This window comes from Xyrauchen texanus, chromosome 27, assembly GCF_025860055.1.
Source record: "Xyrauchen texanus isolate HMW12.3.18 chromosome 27, RBS_HiC_50CHRs, whole genome shotgun sequence".
Classification (NCBI taxonomy): domain Eukaryota; kingdom Metazoa; phylum Chordata; class Actinopteri; order Cypriniformes; family Catostomidae; genus Xyrauchen; species Xyrauchen texanus.
In genome coordinates this window covers 20,572,909-20,593,213 of record NC_068302.1, presented here as the reverse complement: position 1 = coordinate 20,593,213, position 20,305 = coordinate 20,572,909, and the positions used below count along the sequence as shown (strand labels likewise).

Sequence of the window (20,305 nt, the reverse complement as noted above, 5' to 3'; positions counted from 1 at the left end):
GAACAAACATTTTATTTTCCCATTTTTACTTTTTTATTGAGAGAAATGGTTTTTAAATTAATGTTCCAGGTTCAGTACAAGTCAGTTAGGCACTTACAACAGAAGTGAATGGAGACAGTTTTTGGAGGGATTAATGGAGGAAATGTGAAGCTTATATTTTTATAAAAGCACTTACATAAATTCTTCTGCTAAAACATGTATTATTTGAGCTGTATAGTTGTCATTTTAGGGTTTGTTGACATTACATCGTCATGGCAAAGAAGTTACACAGAAAAGGATAGTAAGTGATTTCTATAACACAAAAATCATGATAACAAACATATTGTTTAGGTCTTATGGCTATATACTTTTGAAATGGTGAATATTTTAGCATTTACTGATTGGCCCCATTCACTTCCTTAATAAGTGCCTCACTGTAACCCAGATTTTTGCTTTTTTGAAGAAAGGACAAATGAAAATATATTTTTATGGTAATCAATATTTTGCCACAAATGCTGTCGATTGAGCTTAACTTGTATTGAACCTGGAATATTTCTTGAATCATTTCAATACATTTGCACCGACATTACATTTGGCGGCATTACAACCAACACAAAAGGTTCTGTTTTGTTAGAGTGGGTGTCCATAGCAGAATAAGCCCCTCTTGGTGTGGTGGCCCCAACACGTGTGTGTGTGTGTGTGTGTGTGTGTGTGTGTGTGTGTGTGTGTGTGTGTGTGTGTGTGTGTGTGTTTGACAGGACCGTCTGGAAAACATTAAACCACTCAATGCTCAATCTCTTTCACAGCTGCCATCCCATTGGTGGCTTGTGTGTGACATCATCTACTCTGTTTTGTCAGCCCTGACCTCCGTTTCGCATAGGGTTTCCTTTTTGGTGTGTATGTGTGCAGGGCTGAACATGTGTGCATTTGTGAATGTAAGTCTGTGTTGGGCAAGATTGTGATTTCAGTGTTTTTTTATGAAAATAAGAAGGTGTAAATAGAATAAAGGTGAAACCGCATTGTCTTTAAAATTAATATTCTTTTTCTTTCTTCCTCGCATGCTTCTTCCTCTGTTGTCTGTCCTCAGGCCGTCCAGCAAAGTGTGTCAGTAAATTCTTCTCAGAAAGTTCTCACATTCACCACCACCACCCTGGAAGACATCCTAAAGTCCTTCTCTGATGTCAGTGTGATTCGTATCGCCAGTGGCTACCTCCTAATGGTAAACTCACTCCCACATCTCCAGCCCAGTCTGAAGAGCTTTTGTTTTCATCTAGACTTCATCAACTCATCTTTATGGTCAAGTTAAAGCACATCCTCCTTCATCATGGTCAAACTATGGTTTACTGGCATAATGTTTCTGTCTGTTCACACCAAGTATGATGTATTATTATTTATTTATTTGTATAGCAGACACTTTTTTACCTACAGTGCATTCAAGCTATATATTTTATTAGTATCAACTACAAGAACATGGTGCAACTTACACAAAAAAGCAATTTGCAAACAAATTTTCACACCAGAACTATTCACACTGAATTGTTTGAAAAAATTGTCTGAACTATTTTGGAAACCTGAATTTGACATCTAAACTCTCACAAAGAACCTTTGAAAGTCTGTGGCGTGGCCTAGCATTTAGGACACATGCTTTGCCACATTGGACGTTGCTGCTCACGTGGGCAATGCAAGATTGAATACAGATTGAGACATTTCCCACTTATAAAAGTTGCAAAAAATTTACAAATCAAAGTACAAAATCAAAGTAGTTACATTTAAGAATCTTCGAGAATGTTTCACTTTCAAATCTTTGCATGCATGATTTTCATGCTGAAAAATTCAGACTTGGTGTGAATAGGCATTTAGTGTTATGTTACATGTACATAGCTTGCCAGTGGATGCCGGACCCTGCTGTGCCGAGACCTTGCTCATGAGAACTGCACTGCGGAAACATGGTAATGTCAGATTAATGTTAAAGTTTTGTTATCTGTGTGCAGCTTGCCTATGCGTGTCTGACCATGCTGCGGTGGGATTGTGCCAAGTCTCAGGGGGCAGTAGGGCTGGCCGGAGTGTTGCTGGTCACTCTCTCTGTCGCTGCTGGACTGGGACTCTGTTCTCTCATGGGCATATCCTTTAATGCCGCTACCACACAGGTACAATAAATCTAAATATTCAGTTGTCCCAAATGTGATTAGATTAATTTTAGAAGAATATTTGAGATCTTTTGGTCTTTACAATGCAGGTAAATGGTGACCAACCTTTGAAGCTCAAAAAATCACATAACGGCCAGGTAAAAGTTATCCATAAGACTCCTGTGTTTAACCATATCTTCAGAAGCGATATAAGTCTGTGTGAGAAACAGATAAATATTTAAGCCCATTTTTACCATAAATCTGCACTTACACTTTCAAAAAGTAAAAGAAATTGAAAGTGGGGATTTATCTTTTTTTTTTTTTTATGTAAATATAGATCTGTTTCTCACCCACACTTCAGAAGGAATGGATTTAACCACTGGAGTCTTATGGATAACTTTTATGTGGCTTTTATGTGATTTTAGGAGTTTCAAAGGTTTGGTCACCATTCACTTGCATTGTAAGGACCAACAGAGCTGAGAAATTCTTCTAAAAACTTTGTTTGTGTTCTGCAGAAGAAAGTCAAACAAGTGAGTGAGAGAATTTTCAGCTCAACTGAAAATATATAATTTACAAAATCTCAAACCATGTGGCATTTATTTCAAGAAAGATGGCACAAGAACAGTTTTTAAGAGCATTTAGCAAAAAAAAAAAAAAGCTTTAGTTTTCAAACGCTAGTGGACATGTTTATAGTTAATGTGATAAACTACACTTATTCTGCTAGGACACCTGTGTGAACTTGAGGGGAATTGACTTAAAACATGCACTAAAATTAACTTGACAACAGTTGCTTTATGTATAATAATATCACAAAATGGGAAATAAATTTTGAGGAAAAAGGTCTGCATCATTAATAAATGTTGACGTTTTTTTAAGTGGGACTTATATATCCCAAAGTGTCCAAATACGTTTCAAAGGGCACTGCACATGTGACACTATCTACTGTGTCTTGAAATAGCTGTTGCCAAAAGTTTGCGTTCACTTGAATCATGCTGCTATCCTGTGCTTGCGTTAAGGTGTTGCCATTCCTGGCTCTTGGCGTGGGGGTGGACGATGTCTTTCTCTTGGCTCACGCTTTCAGCGAGACCGGCCAGAACAAGAGGATTCCATTCGAGGTGTGTTATCTCTCCCACATGTCCTGAAAAACAGGGAACACAAGTAAACAACAAGCATTCTCTCTCGCAACAGATTTGCGAATCACAGAAGTGACTACTCATACACAGGTATTGTCAAGACAAGACAGTCCGTTCAGAAATGAGGGAGCTAACTGTTTTCACGAGGAGGAGGAGGAAGGGGGTATATCAGTGCTAGACCCTCATGTTATCACTTACATAGTGGAATGTGTGTGTACCTGCCCTGACATGTGATGTAACTTCAAAAACACTAGCACACTTTGATCTGAGGCTGTGCTGGTGAGGGCCACTGCACAATGTGTGACTGAAGATGTTTCTCACACACAACACTAATAAAAATGTACCATGGTACTAGCATGTTTTTTTTTAAGGTGGTACCATTTTACTAAAGGAGTTAACATGGTTACATTTGTAACCTACATTAGTAAAAGTGCAGAATTTTACATTGCAACTTTTATATTTGTCAAAGTCCTAAAACTTTCTGTTCTTTTAGTTTAAGTCACAAGGGGAATTGGAAAAAATGGTACCTTTGAGGACTGTAATACCATGGAATACAGATATGGTGTCAGGGCTTGTTGCATTCCCACTGTCACTTCCAGGGCTTCATCATGCCTCCTCAGGGCCAATGGCCAAGTGCCTTTTGGCCCGCTGATTACCCTTGGGCAAAAGAAGCCTGTCAACTGGTGATTGAGGCGGGGTCAATTTAAAAGGTGGAGTTTAGCTGAGTTTGGTCAGAGGTTTCAGCACCAAGATACCATTTCTTTATTTTTTATATCTAGCTACCAGCTTACCTCAACAGATCAGCAGAGAATGGAGAATCATCAGTACTGGTCAGTAGATGAAATCAGGGCTTCTAAATATTTGGGCTGATAAAAATGTGCAACGCCAGATCGACAGCATCTGTCGAAATGAAGACGTGATTAAGTACATTGTCGCTGAAATTGCCAAGTTGTGTATCCAGCGTACGATGGTACAGGTTCGGGGAAAATTACAAAAATTGCGGGCCAGTACAAATCCCTGTTTATTTCGAGGGCTAGCTAGTCTCCAGAGTCTGATACCCCAGTTTGAGAAATGTGAAATTGGCGGGTTGTGTACCGTTGGCACCAAGACAGTGTATTAAGGGCAGGTTTTAGGGCAATGCTGCGGGCCAACAGTCTGGTTCCGGAAGTAAAAAACCTGTTTATTTTTTTCCATAGACTAATTGATTTTTAGTGATAAATTTTAAACCTTTAAGACAGAGCTACCTTGTGCTTCGAGGTTGTTCATCTATGGTATATGCTTCTGTAACGTATTCAATGGAAAGGAGGAGGCGAGAACCGGCTTGATAATATAAATGATAGTTTAATGGTAAACTTAAAACAAAGACACAAACACATATGACGGACATGTCCGCTAATGATCTCTCTCTCCCGCACAGCCCTCTGCAGTCAGCCTTTAAACCTCACGGAGGCATAATTAGCCTAATACAAGACCGGGTGTGTAGTATCACGACCCGGCCCCGCCCTGCCACAGCTTCTGTTGAAGCCATTTGACTGTGTTGTTACAACATTGTTTAAAAATTGTGTATGATAGTGGAATTCATGGGAAACAACTAAATTACCCATGGTCCAGTAGAGAAAGATCCACCAGTCAGAGAACCGCGGCCAACTAAGCCCACGAAACGTGCCTTGGATCGATCGCCGCACTGTGAATTATGTAATTAAGTCGGTGTCCCTTCTCCCTTAAACTACTTTAATATTTGTACATAATGGAATATTTTGCAATAAGCGTAAAATATATTCCTTCTATACTTATAATCAACAAGCTAAAATCAATAGGTTTTTTACAGTATATTCCCACTGTTATTTATTCAATGACATAATTTGCAATGCTTCATGGGATTGAGACGGTAAGGACACAGCCTTGTACCTTTGTGTTATTTGTCCAATTTTCAAATACATTTTTTGTATGATCTTTGTAATGTTGTGATTTACATCAGAGCTGGTTGGTTTGGTTCATGGCTTAGAACTCTTTAATGAAGGATAGTAGAGCTGTTCAGCCGTGATGTCAAAGTTCAAAAGCCCCATTATAAAAACCATAGGAAAATTCAGAGGGAACCCATGGCGAATTCTCCTCCAGCTTTTTGGATTACAAGCTGATCAACTCTATATGAAAAGTCTATGGGAAAAATGAATGGGGAAAATATTTCCAGAACCCAGATGGCTGAATAACTGGGAGGGCACAGTTGCACTCTTTTGGCCCGATTGTGGGAATACAGATCAATTTTGGTCTTGCGGTTCAAAGTCTGAGGCTATTGGCCCTGGCTGACCAGTTAATAACCCTGGCTTGCACTGGACTGATGTGTAAAAATGGCTATTCAGTAAAAATTACTAAAGGAAAACTACTGTTGGTGAGAGGGCCTATATAGTATATACTTTATCGAAGTACTATGGTATAATCATCGCAGATAGCATCACAATACCATGGTGCTGTCACAATACTTTATTGGAAGGAAACTACTAAACATTTCATCCATTTCTGTAAAGCCATTACTTTCTAAAGCATAAAGAATTTGAGTTGTTTTTCCCAATGAGACTTGTTTGGATGATAGGTAGTCTTATGTGTGTATATAATCAGTTTTTTTTAGTAAATTGTGTATACGTTTGCTTGAGTATATCTGTCAGGGGTATCTGTGTTTAGCTTTCGTGTGCGTGTACGAGGGCTTGTGTGTGTAAGGTAATTTACATTACTTTCATACAGATGGGGTGAGTTCAGGCATGTATTTGCTTGTGTTTATGTGAGATTGCACAGCATGCAGCGACCCTTTTGTGTGAAAAGTAAACAGTTCCCTGTGGGAGGAGAGAGAGAGAGAGAGCGAGTCGAACCCTCCTTTCTTAAAGCTCTCCGTGTGTGGTCCTGCACGTCCACAGACACAAAAAAATTCCTCTTTCTTTCTTACTCTCGCTCTCTTCATCTCTACCTCTGTGTGTGTATAGAGGTGGAGATTGGAACTGTTTTGTTATCCATCTTGCACCCTGAATGGCTTTGAAATGAGAAGAGAGAGCTTATCCTAACAAGAGAGTGAGCCAATCGTGTTTCTGCGGGCTGCTTTGTTTAAAATGATATGTCATGCCTTTGATGGAAAATATTTCTATGCGAGGGATAAGGAGAAGGGGAGGGAAATGAATCTCTTTTTGAAAATTTCCTCTCCAAAAATCCACATAATAATGAGAAGAGCTTTTCATCAGAAGTAGAGCTCATTAAGTTGTCATGGCAGGTTGTGGGATTATTAACGCTTTTAGATGGAAACATCAGAGCACTTTTGCAAGTTACACTTACATCAGACGTCATAATGTGCCTTTCAGTGATTAATTAAAGATTCATCATCTTTGTGTGATGTGATGAGTGAATTTCTTGCTGGGTCCCAATTCGCCTACTTATACTATGCCGTTAAAGTGTGTACTTTTTTGTATTGGAAGTGTGCAAGTATTGGGACATATTATCATGTCATAAAACCACGACTTGAAACCAAGTGCCCTCAATTGCCTTATGTGCATCCTGTCACCATACAACAACCTGTCAATCATCCTGAAACAGTTATTATGACATACACATTCATAATTAAATTGTTACTCTAATTCATTAATAATTCTTTATTGCATTTCATTTACTAGACCCTAAAATACTTTCTACCATATTAAAGAAGAAATAGTGCATCATTGATCTGTCGCGGGGTGTTTCGTGTGGAAGGCAGCTGATGTTGTGATATAATGATTTAGTCATGTGTAGTTAATGCAAACTAAACTTATCTATTTCCTGTCATTTTCCTATTCAATTTGTGATTGCAGATTAAATATAACACAAATATCAGTTAATTTTTCTTTCTACAAACATGGTGTGAAACATTATTTACGAAAGAAACTGATACAGATACATAGATTTGTAAAACAAAATAGCTTTATTACATTGTTATTATGAATTTACTCTGAATATTTTTTTTAAGTGGCCCTATCATGGAAAACAGTATTTTTCATGCTCATTTGAAAAAAGTTCTCTCATGTTCACAATGCAAATCTCCCTCCTCAGTCAACATACACCAAATTTGTCATGTTATTGACGTCAAAACCATGAGCACTTTAACATATGGCCGCCATGTTTTCATATTTCATACGGCCCCAAAGCCATATTAAGCAGCTAGTTAGGGATGTTGTGACGCATTTCACAAGCGAAGAGTTTAGCTAGTCATAACAGAAGTAATTTATATAGAAGTTTTAAAGGTACTGTAGCATAAATAGCTATATTAAATAAGGGTTCAAGAAAGGGAGGAGAATGGTCATGAAAAAATAAATGACAATATTTGTGGTGTAAGAAATGTTGACTAACATTATAAATGGACTTCATGGGAAAAAATAATAATATGCTACAAATATGCAACAAATTATTCCATAAGATTTAAGTTGCTTGAAGTTGATTTGATAACCGTGTAATTGAGTGTATCTTTTTTATTCTCCTTCTCTCGTTCTCGCTTTCATCCTCAGGACCGCACTGGTGAATGTCTGAAGAGGACTGGGGCAAGTGTAGCTTTGACCTCCATCAGTAATGTGACAGCATTTTTCATGGCTGCCCTTATTCCAATCCCAGCACTGCGAGCCTTCTCCTTACAGGTGGGTGTTTCTTGAACAGGAATGCAGTTCAAATTGCATTTTTGTTTCAATTGTGTGTTTGTTTATATTACCAACGTATGTTTAGCTGAAATTTCCTGTGTCCATACCAGCTCTCTCTGCGTGTGTGTGTGCGTGTGTTCCGTTACCTTTATTGGCTCCAGATTTCTCCACGTGACTTTTATTGATTTCATTCATCAAACAGAGCGTGTGACAGTTTGAGAATTGGCGTGGCCCGTAACCCCCCCTGCTGCGTGTGATGAGTGGTACTACCCATAAGTGTGCAGACTGTGGGCATGTAACTCAATCTGGGAGTGGGGGTGGGTCGCAGGGCTTGTTGTTCCACACATCTGTAGTTTATTTACGATGCAAACCTGTGGGAGCAGCATAGGAAAGGGGCTGAGCAGGAGATCTACCCACAACCTGTTCCTGACTTCAGTCAGGTAAAGCAGTCCATGATTGTTTCATTTGAACGCCGAATGCCTATGTTTGAACCAGCTCGATCTGTCTTGCTGAGATTTTAAAGGTGAAGTGTGTAAATGTATTATATTCAACTTCCTTTCTCCAATACCAGTTTAATAAACAGAATCAACAACAATGCCTTACAAAGGCAAAATGCAGTAACAACACAAAAACATTTTAATGACTTCAAAGTTTTAGGGTATATATGGATTTTGTAGTTACTGCAATTTCCATACTATATACATGAATATAGTTGAGTCAAACCCATCGGTAACATCATAGTCTAAGAGACGTTTTTGGTGATAAAATGCATAGTTAGCATGACAGTATAAGTAAGCCATTTTTAGGTTGATTTCCCTTAAATGTGTAAACACAGTTGCTCTGTGGTACTATAAAACATTTCTCTGCTTGTTTCAGTGTCCTGCTCAGCCCAACATGTTACCATTGGCTCAGCCAATGGTTTGATGATGATCTGATTTTCCAACCAATGTTAGAGGAGGGTAGTGTTGAGGAAAGCTGTTTGAAAGTGGTTAATATTTTTGCAGTTCCTTCTGGTGCCACTAGAGGAACAGAAATTATTTGCTTCACCAATAAAACTGTTTGTGGTGTTGGCCACTGGAACTCTGAAACCTCTCCCCCCCCTCAGTGCTTGGGCTGCTTAACCCTTGAACTTTAGGTGAAGTAACCTTGCCTTCATCCCCACAACCTGCACAGCTGCACTGTGACAGATGCTGAGATTTACACACTGATGCCTTGTTCTGCTCGACAAATGCACTCGCACAAATCTCAGCATAAAACCTTCTAACAACTCTCTCATTCAGGACCCTTTGATCATATGAAAAAGATTTCCACCATTTCTTTATTTATATCTTTGAATTTAGAGCTTTTGTTTGTGTCTGTTTGTGTCTCTGATGATTGTATACTGTCATGAAAATTGTGTGCGGGATAAGCCTGGCGACCACACGCAAGACGTGTCTCGCGCCCAAACACGCACACACACACACACTCGTACAGCACTAATATTAGGATGAGTTGATTGATGTCTCACACGTCTGTCTGTCAGACACACACACACACTGTTTTTCGCCACAGCATTCTCCAACTGGCACCTGTTCAGCAGTGCTTGAAAATGCTCATCTTCAAACCCGCTGAGTACACAATATGCATGTCTCAACTAAGAGATTATCCCTTTTTTATATGTGGCATTTACTGCCATCTCTATTCTCAACAGCCACTATATTCAGCTACAATTTTGTGTTCAAATATTTACTTCTTCTTTTTTGTTCCAATGTGTTTACTTCAACTTTTGTGTCGAAATATTTTTACCTCCGCTTTAGTGTCCAATTTTGATGATTTGGAGAATACTTGAGAATAACTAAGGCCACGTCCACCACGCTAATCTGTTTTCTTTTGATTAGCATTTGATTGTCCGCTTTCAGTTTCATAACATCATGGATTTCCAAAGTATGCATTAACGTAGAGTGTTTTCGGAACGTTCTGTTTTTGGTGGAGGAAAACAGCATTCTAGTGTGGAGGAGAGGCGTAAACATCACAAAAGCAATGCATTTTCAAATGAAAACAGATTAGTGTGGACATGGCCTAAGAATATATTGTTTTTGGAGATTTTTTGAGAGTCCTTAATGTCTCCAGCCCACAGAGTTCTCTAATCTTAAAGGAATGCTCCGGGTTCAATACAAGCTAAGCTCAATCGACAGTATTTGTGGCATAATGTTGATTACCACAAAGAACAACCCAAAAGGTCCTAAAAACGAACCGTACACAGAGGTGGTCTGGCAGGAGATGCACCCTTACTTTATTCCTATGGAGAAACACATTTTCAAATACTCATAAAATGTCCAATGTTTTCCTGCGTAATAAGGGTTAGTAAGTTTAATCAGAGAGCCTTAATATAACGTGAAAGTGAAGAATTTAGGACAGATATATATTAATATTGCATAATAGAATATCATAAATTAGAATAGAATAGAATTGGTTGTCTGGGTTCAAGTAAAAATGGTGTTAATAAAAGTTGACCAAAAAGGAGAGAGGTTTTTTAAAATTATTTTTTCCCCCCAATTTAGCATGCCCAATTCCCACTACCTACTAGGTCCTCATGGTGGTGCGGTTACTCACCTCAATCCGGGTGGCGGAGGACAAGTCACAGTTGCCTTAGTTTCTGAGAGACTCACAGCATATGGAGGCTCATGCTATTCTCCGTGATCCACACACAATTTACCACATGCCCCATTGAGAGCGAGAACCACTTAATCATGACTTAATCTATTACCCTCCCTAGCAACCGGTTCAAATTGGTTGCATAGGAGACCTGGTTGGAGTCATTTTGATTTCTTGGAAATCATATTGCTCTATTTCATAATGAATCCAAGTTAAATATTAATGAATTTCTACAATTTATCATCATGATCACAATATGTATGTACTGTATTGTTTGCCAAATGTCATAATCATGACTATCATGGGGTCTGAGTTCATAAGGAATTGTGGAGTGAACAACAAAGGGTCTGTGACCACATCAATGTAAAGAGGACCAAAAATGAAACTCGAAGTCTACTTACATAGGGAACACAAAAAGCACTGAGGTAATTTGCAGCTGGTTCCTTTTTGGTCCACTTTAACTGAACTGGGTTTGGTTCATTTAAAACACTACTATATGTGAAACCACCCTTAATGTGATAAAATAATGTAGTAACCTTTTCTGTTAAAAGTTATATCTAATTTTGCAACTTCGTTGCCATAGTTACGTAACACTGTAAACCCTAAAACGCTAAAGCAGCCATACAAATTACAATATAAACAACTTTACAGCTCAATTAATACATGAGTTTTAACAGAAGTATTAATGTAAGTGCTTTTATGAAATTATAAGCTTCACATTTCTGCCTTTAAACCCTCCAAACATTGGCCCCATTCACTTTCAAAAAGTGCCTCGCCCCTCTAAAAAGGAGGCACTACATGCATGAATGAAATACATTTTTGTGGTAATCAACATTATGCCACAAATGCTGTCGATTGAGCTTAACTTGTATTAAACCCAGAATATTCCTTTAAATCAAAATTACATAAAAATTGACTATTTGTTTTTATAATCATTCCTGGTCTTATTGTGATTGATTTATTGGCGCACCTCTGAATTGACTTTCCTTTTGGCTAACGTCACCAAGTCTCCCGTTTTATATAGAAACTATTTTTTTATAAACATTCTATTCCTGATGGATAAAGTCAAGTCCCACCCAAACATCCCATTTAACTATACTGTTAATATGTATATGTTGTCTCTAAAATCAGTTATTCACTTTTCTCTGCCTTTGTTTCTGAGATCTTGGAATTTACAGACAGTGCATTTTACTTAGTGTGCTTATTGTTGTGCCAAAATGCATTTGTCACAACATTGCTCTGTTTCTCTCTCTCTCTCTCTCTCTCTCTCTCTCTCTTTCTTTCATTGTATGTATTTTTTAGCACATAAAATGTGAGAGCTTGTTTCAATTCTAACAGACCTCTCTCTGTTGAATCATTCACACGCACATGTTCTCTCATGCAATCTCTCTGTCTGTTCCTCTGGTTCATCCTGCACTAGTCGTTCATTCTCTTTCTGGCTGCCAACAGCCAAACCTAGTCAAGAATAGCAGTTTGTTTCTAAAAGACTTACATTTTATTAATAACCATACTTAAATATCTTTGCATTATAAAACACATTAAACCAAGTGGCATTTATTTTGAAGAAAGCACAGTTTTCAAGCAAAACATTCGACCAAAATGTTTGGTTTCAGATTATAAAAAATCGACATGTTGTTCAAATTTAAGACAAAGAATTTGGGCATTTTCTTGTTTCCAAACTTTGCTTGTGTCACTGTAGTCAGAACAGCAGGCTTTTGCTATATTATATATTTTGATTTGTATACAGTAGTATAAGGAGATGACAGGAGGACTGTCTGTCACTCTCTCTCATTACTGTCTTTCATTGTGTGTTGGCTCTGTCAGGCTGAGCTGCTCTCTGGGTGGTCTGGCAGTTTAACATGTCTCCAACCTCCACCCATAAAAAATTACACCCTAACTAGGGCAGGCATGCTTCAATCTGCCTCTGACTATTATTGTCATATCACTTACTTTAATCCAGTAACTCTTCCAACTTCTCCATTGCATACACTTTTTATTCCTTGAGCTTCAATAGAATGAATCTAGATTAAAAGTTTCAAATCACTCATTTATTTTGGGAAGGAGTTCTTGGCTCGGTGAGATCTTTTTAGTAAGCATGTGATTTATATGCTCAGAAGGAATGTGGCTATTTCCCAAGATCAGGAGAGCCGTATCTAGCCTTAGAAAGTTTCTTAGAAACTCCTTTTCATGAGGTTGGCACCAGCATCGATTCAGTTTGAGTTCATAGTCAGTTCTGAAGACTTGTTACACTGTATTAATTCTGATTCAATCCATATGGAAGTGTATGGATTGAAATATGAATTTGATGATTTACATTTCGAGTAAATTTAAGTGGTTTTCTCTCAAATTGGATTAGCCTAAATGAAATTCGGGGTGGTATGAGCTGTTTTTTTTTATTCGTTTTCGATTCATCTGTTCTGAAGAGGATAATTGTTTGAAAATTGTATTTGTTGGGATCATTGTGGTTTTGGCATACACCCTCCACAGATGTGTTTGTGTAGCTGTGTGGGTGTTGTTGTGTGTATGATTGCTTTTGTGCAAGCGTGAATATCTGCTTAACATGTTTTTGCTCTTTCTCTCTCATTCTCTATCAGGCGGCAGTGGTCGTGGTGTTTAACTTTGCTATGGTGCTGCTCATATTTCCTGCCATCCTCAGCATGGACCTGTACCGCAGAGAGGACAGACGCTTTGACATTTTCTGCTGCTTTGTCAGGTAGTACACACTATAAGTAGTTTTCCTATCTAACTGATAGTAATACATAGTAATAGATCAGTGTCATCCAATTTTGGTCCTGGAGTACCCCAACACAGCACATTTGGCCTTATTTGACACCCAAATTAGGTCATGAAGCCTTTACTAATATAAGCTCAATATTTCCCACAGAATTTTGTGAGACTGTGGTGGTCGGCCCCTCTTGAGGGGTCCGGGGGCGTGCTCCCCCGTAAGAAAATGTTGTACATTTTAAAGTTAAATGCATCAATCAGATGCACTTTGAGAGCAAAATTTAGAGGCTTGATCTATGAAGAACTTTGTGCTCTTGTAAACAGTTTTGTGCTCTAGTAGTAATTTAATCATACACACATTGTTTAATTCGGTAAGAATGCAATGCAAAAACGAGGTAATAAATCTCGAGGTCAAAAATCTAAACAGTGTTGGGTAAGTTACATAAACATAGTAATCCACTTGAAATTACTAATTATTTCTCTAAACTTTATAATCAGATTACTTTACTTATTAATTCATTGAAATAGTAATCACTTTACTAATTACTTTGTTACTTCCTAAAATACATTTCCGCTCAACAAATTCAAAATAATATCTGTATTTGTTCCTTGTCCATTGTTATACACAAGTCATACTCTCAGCAACTCACATTTCTCCTTCACAGTGACTCTTACAGGGCCATAATTCATGTATTCTACATAAATAATAAAGGTATTAGACCTTAGCATAACCCTATAATGTACTTGAAAGTAATTCAATTAATTGAAAATCAGTTACTAATCTGATTACAAGAAAATGTAATGCATTACGCTGAATGTACTTGCATCGTTTTTTGCTTAAACCATTTTTGACCTTACTCTAGAAAAAGAAAGCAGATGCTATTTTCCCCCTGGCACAAATAAAGGGAGATGCTATTTAGTGGCAGGTACTATTTTCACCCCTTTCACCACTACTCCTAAACCTAACCCTAACCTTCCTTTACAAAAATTAACCATGCTTTTACTACAGTAACCATAGTATCACCATGGTATTTTGTAGTAAAATCATAGTAACCAAACTATTAAACATGGTTACTATATAAACACCATATTACTGTATTAACATAAAATCTACGGTTTCTGCCGAAAACATGGTTACTACTATATTACTATAGTAAAACTTCCTTCATATTATATATTAAAGAGAGATATATTAAGAAGTATTAAAGAAATATATAAGATATTAAGAGATGAGAATCTAACCCAGGTCGAAAAGGTTTTACACCCCACACCACTGAAGCAACATTCACAATGCAGTTTGCTGTAAATTTATATTTCAAATAGGCTATTGGGGTGCGAATAGCCATGATGTGTGGCAGGTGTTATTTACACCACGAAAAAAAGAAAGCCATTTCAAAGTTTTCATGACTTTGCATTTTGTCTGCTTTTGAAGCATAATCAATTGGCAGTATTGTGGATAATATACACAATGGCCTTTTATGATACTGAATGCAATATCTACAACACAATTAAGTGTCAACCTGCCCAAGTTTGTGTGTGTTTGAGTGCGTATTGATGTTTATCTCTGTCTGTGGCCCTGGGGTCTTAAATAAGACATGTTGTTGCCTCTCCTGCTTGTTGCAACATTCTTGGTGTCTGATGAGAGAGAGAGAGAGAGAGCGAGAGAGAGAGAGTGGGCTATAGGCACATACTTTACCTTCTTAGTCATGCCCCCAGACTCTTGCAGGAAATTAAACCTGATGCTTAAACTTTCACCATGGTCGAAACATTTGCCTTCTAGTTACCGGCACTCACTTACCTCTTGATTTTAACTGCTCTGGACTGGAAAGCTGATTGCAGTTGTATTTTGTGCATTTACACGAGTCCTGAAGTGTAATGAATTGCCGCTTACTAGAGAGAGTGGGCTTTCTGACAAAGCGCTTGAACGATTTACATGGCAGTTCTGAATAATATTGTATGTGATGATGGTTTCAAAAATAATTCCATGAATAATATTTATTTACCAAGTAACTTCATACAAAATGTAGTAAACATAAAAAAACTACATCTATATTTGGTGTGACCACCCTATACATTTAAAACAGCACCAATTCTAGGTACAGAGAATTTTCCAAGGTTGTTGGCAGGTAGGTTGTTCCAAGCATCTTGGAGAATGTGCCACAGTTCTTTTGTTCTCAGTTGCTTCTGTCTCTTCTTTTAATCCCAGACTGACTCAATGATGTTTAGATCTGGGGCCATACTGTCTTTTGCAGGACAAATTTTTCTGTTTCTATTCAAAGGAATGTTTGGAAATATAAAATTGATATTTCCTGTTGACACACTAAAGTAGAAGATATAAATACCATCTTCAGGCAAACATTGTGAGACATTTGCACAGTACTGTATATGTATAGAAACAAATAGATTTGATTTGATGCGCTTATTGTTAAAAATCAAACTTCTCTTAAAATGTTCTCTTTCTTTAGCCCTTGCACTAACCGCGTGATCCAGCTGGATCCACAGGCGGTGTACACCGACTCCTCCGCTGACTCCACCCACTACAGCACTCCACCCTCCTACAGCAGCCATAGATTCGCCCAGCACACCCAGATCACCATGCAGTCCACTGTGCAGCTGCGCACAGAGTATGACCCCAGAACGCAAGCCTACTACACCACGGCCGAGCCCCATTCTCACATCTCCGTCCAACCTTTAGCCTTAAACCACAACAATAACAACAACCGCAACAGTGCAGGCCCAGGACTTGGGGGGAGCTCATCAGGGAACAGCCCTCCCATGGGAGGTGCAGCTTCAGATACAGCATCTTGCCAGAGTCCCGATGGGGCAAGCTCCACACGAGATCTGCTGTCTCAGTTCGGGGAGTCAAGGTTACGCTGTCTGGAGCCGCCCTGCTCACGCTGGACGTTTGCATCATTTGCTGAGAAGCACTATGCACCATTTCTGTTGCAGCCTACAACAAAGGTGAGAGTACAGCCTTTGTCAAGGTATCTTTTCAATACCTCCCTTTGGGGGAAAAAACTGCTTAAACCAGCCTAAGCTGGTTTGCTGGTCTTAGGTGGTCTCCCAGCCTGGTCAGGCTGGTCTTTTTGCTCATTTTAAAGTGGTTTGTGGTACTTTTCAGCTAGTCAGGTGTACATTTACTTCAACTACTACATTGTTGTAGTCAACAAGCCCATGTACGTACTGTAATTGAAAGATCAGGATCTTTCATTTTAGCCAAATCCTGACTGATATTTTTGTTTATGTTTGCTCTCTCAGGTAGTGGTGATTGTACTCTTCTTGGCATTGCTTGGGGTCAGTCTGTATGGAACCACCTGCGTCCGGGACGGTCTAGAGTTGACTGACATCGTACCACGGGAGACGGGTGAATACGATTTCATCCGTGCCCAGTTCCGGTACTTTTCTTTCTACAATATGTACGTGGTGACCCAGCGAGCGGAATACGCACAGATCCAGCCTCAGCTCCATGAGCTGCACCAACGCTTCGGCACTGTGAAGTACGTCCTGCGGGAAGAGAACAACCAGCTCCCACCCATGTGGCTGCATTACTTCAGAGATTGGCTTCAAGGTAATAAATACACTCAGATCTAAGATTATCGGCTGTGAGGCCTTTTGGCATGAAAGCGATCGGTGTTGTGTACATGTCATAGGCCAAAACAGAGACATTATATAGGGGGAAGAGACAGACCACATAAAGATTAATGGGAGAAACTGCAATGCTCAGTATGGCAGCTGTAGGAATGGAAGTTCTCTCTTTAAAATAGTTAAAGTAAATAGGTGTGTGTGTGAGCGTGTATTTATCACTTTGTGGGGACCAAATGTCCCCATAAGTATAGTAAAACCTGAAATTTTTGACCTTGTGGGGACATTTTGTTGGTCCCCATGAGGAAAACTGCTTATAAATCATCCTAAATTATGTTTTTTGAAAATGTAAAAATGCAGAAAGTTTTCTGTGAGATTTAGCTTTAGGGGTAGGGGATAGAATATATAGTTTGTACAGTATAAAAACCATTATGTCTAAGGAAAGTCCCCATAAAACTTGGAAACACAACGTGGGTGTGTGTAATTTAAGCTAGAGAAGCAGCATTTATGATACCATAGTGTTAAATTTTATAACTGATTAAAAATGTGTTATTAAGCATGTGATGGTATCAAGTTTTCACGTCACAATAATTTCTAAAGCCTACAGTATACGGTATTACACAAACTAAGATAAACAAACTTTATTGTTGTTCTCTTAATAGGAAGTTTAATTACTTTTTTCAATACCAAACTGGCCTTTTAAATGATCAAATAAGCAAGAACTTTGAAAAGAACCCTAAACATAAAAAAAAAAACTGAAATGCACGGGATGATTGTCCCGCAGATGAACATATTGGAGTCGTTCCCGTCTTTCACAATTTAGGAGATTACAGGCTTTCTTTATTCAGGTAGACAAGGGCTGTACTTGTATGCCTATTACAATCATAATAAAATAAGTTAAGTGACTTGCTTAATAGATAACAACAAAATATCAAACAGGACTTTGATAACAGCCCCTCTGTTAGCTGGATGATGCAAGTTCCCCACCAGCACTGATATACTGTATGAACCATCAAGCCCATGACTGTCACTTAGTTTTCAGCATTCTGTTTTCCATTATAATAAACAATTTAATCTAGTCCAAAGTTTTACAGACTGTCTTGATTTCCAGACACTGCCGCAGTGTGTTTGTGAAATCAACAAAAAGATGAATCAAACCTCATTTACTACAATCATCAGATCATCTGTTTCTCACAAACATCAGTAACACTGCTAAACTTCCAAATCTTCAAGTCATTAAATATCTTAAAACAAATTATGGTCTAAGAGTGAGATTTAAATAGAGAGATTTAAAAAAAAGAGTGTGAAAATGTGCAAAATTAAATGAAAGGCAGGGAGTGTTAAGAGTTAAGAACCAATAACCAATTCTTATTATTAGAAATGGTTTGTTCCCCTTCTGTCACTCACGCAACATTGTGTTGATGTAGTGACACTAGGGGTCGCCCTTGGGAGCCCCAAACACCTCTGATCTTTGAGAAAAGGCCAATGGGAATTGGCGAGTGGAATTTGCATGCCACTCCCCCGGACATACGGGTATTAAAGGAGCTGGCTTGCAACCACTCATTCTGTTTTTTTCTTATGAGCCGAGCAGTTGTGTTCATCGAGCTGAATTACTCTCCCAATCCATTCACCTCTGTGTGTAGTAAGCTGTTGGATTTACAACGCATTACAGTGGTTTCACCCCCTCTTGCACCTGTGTTGTGCAGAGAACACCCCTGGGCACTTAAGCAGCCAAAAGAGTAATACTTTTCTCATTAAGAGTATATTTTCCTTTCTAAAAGAGTGGCACTTACAAAAGCGTCTTTTTCAAGATGCCTTTTCGTTTGTGTATTATTCCTGGTTGCGGTCGCTATCTCGACATTTCTGACAGCCACGATCACTGTCTCACGTGTCTTATCTTTCATGGATAATTCATGTCCTCATTGCGAGAACATGACCATGGCAATGTTGCGGTCGCGGCTTAATTTTGTTAGAGGGAAAGCCACCTCAGCTGCTCCCCGCCTCGGTCCTTCTACCTACGGGAATGATGCAGAGTCGATTAACAAAGGGGGCGATTTGGGGACTTCAATGGGAGCCTCTCCACCGGGAAATCCCCCACGGACCTCCCATTCCCTAGCACGCTCGTATGACCCAGTCGAGTTCTGGGGTGAAACCACGGGCTCGTCTCAGGGTAGGTTTGCGGTGTCATTAGACAACTCACATCATGAGTCGTCAATAGCAGCATCGGAGCGTGAGCTTGTCCAGTCTGACGTGGAGGACTCAGCTGGGCTCCCACCCTTGGTGTGCGGTAGCCCATTCGCAGGCTGACCCAGAGCTGGCGGCCATGCTTGCACGGGCGGCTGTGAGTGTCAGGCTGGAATAGAATCCTTCACCCCACCCAAACTCTCGAGGCTCAATGAGTTCCTGTTTCCAGAGTGTTGTTCACGTCCGCGCCCCACCCCCGTACCTTTCTTCCTGACGGTTTGTGGGCTCCTCCGCTCTTACAATCCTCAACAGTGGGGTGGCCAGGAGGTACTTGGCGATTCCCCAGGTATATCAGGTGATTGTGGTGCACTTTTGCCCGCAGAGCGCCGCCACCTAGTGGAGCCGCCCAAGGCTCCCGTCGTCACTGACATCTAGGGCCTATGGTAATGCTGGACAGGCTGCCTCCGCCCTGTATCCCATGGCTCTCCTGCAAGTGCACAAAGTCAAGGCACTCAAAGAACTGCAGAAGGGTAGTCCTAACCCGAGATTGATGCGCTTGGCGACCAATCTTGCCTTCCACGTGACAAAGGTCACTGCACTCGTCTCTCAGTGCAGGCGATTTCCACCCTGGTGGTCCAGGAGTGCCACCTTTGGCTCTACCTGGTCGAGTCAAAGGAGTCTTACAAGGTTCGATTCCTTGATGCCCCCATCTCCCAGGTTGGCCTATTCTGTGACACCGTCGGAGAATTTGCCTGGCAGTTTACGACAGTGAGGAAGCAGATGGAGGCCATTCAACATATCCCGCACCCCGTCTGCTCATCACCATGGGCATCACCCACAACACCAGCTCTGCCACAGCACGGTTCAGAGCATCATGGAGTTAGACTCCATCTCAACAATGGCGCACCTCACGAGCGAGCCAGTGCAGTTGGTGCTGAAAATGTCGTTCCCACTGAAATTATTTCAGAGACTCCTGGGGCATATCGCATCCTCAGCGGCGGTCACGCCACTCGGGTTGATGCAAATGAGACCGCTTCTGACTTGAGTCCCGAGGCGCACACCACGTGCTCATCACGCCGGCCTGCTGCCGTCTGTCCAGCGCTTGGACTGACCTGCCGTTTCTACGGGCAGGGGTTCCCCTAGAGCAGGTCTCCAGCCATGTCATAGTTACGACGGATGCCTCCAAGTGTGACTGGGGCACCGTGTGCAACGGGCGTGCAGCTGCCAGTCCTTGGACTGGTCCATGACTGTGTTGGCACATAAAATGCCTCGAGTTGCTGGCAGTATTACTCGCCCTGCG

At 40.0% G+C, this 20,305-nt stretch overlaps 1 protein-coding gene across 3 annotated transcripts in view; it reads left to right on the top strand.

Annotated features, from left to right (window-relative positions):
- The window catches only part of ptch1 (patched 1), an 89,583-nt gene that overhangs the window by 40,334 nt on the left and 28,944 nt on the right, over positions 1–20,305 (top strand). For all 3 annotated transcript variants that reach the window (XM_052094023.1, XM_052094021.1, XM_052094022.1), the window contains 7 exons: positions 1,067–1,198; positions 1,971–2,126; positions 3,122–3,220; positions 7,756–7,881; positions 13,110–13,228; positions 15,705–16,200; positions 16,498–16,807. In XM_052094023.1, coding sequence (XP_051949983.1) covers positions 1,067–1,198; positions 1,971–2,126; positions 3,122–3,220; positions 7,756–7,881; positions 13,110–13,228; positions 15,705–16,200; positions 16,498–16,807 — 1,438 coding nt within the window. The remainder of the gene's footprint in view (positions 1–1,066; positions 1,199–1,970; positions 2,127–3,121; positions 3,221–7,755; positions 7,882–13,109; positions 13,229–15,704; positions 16,201–16,497; positions 16,808–20,305) is intronic.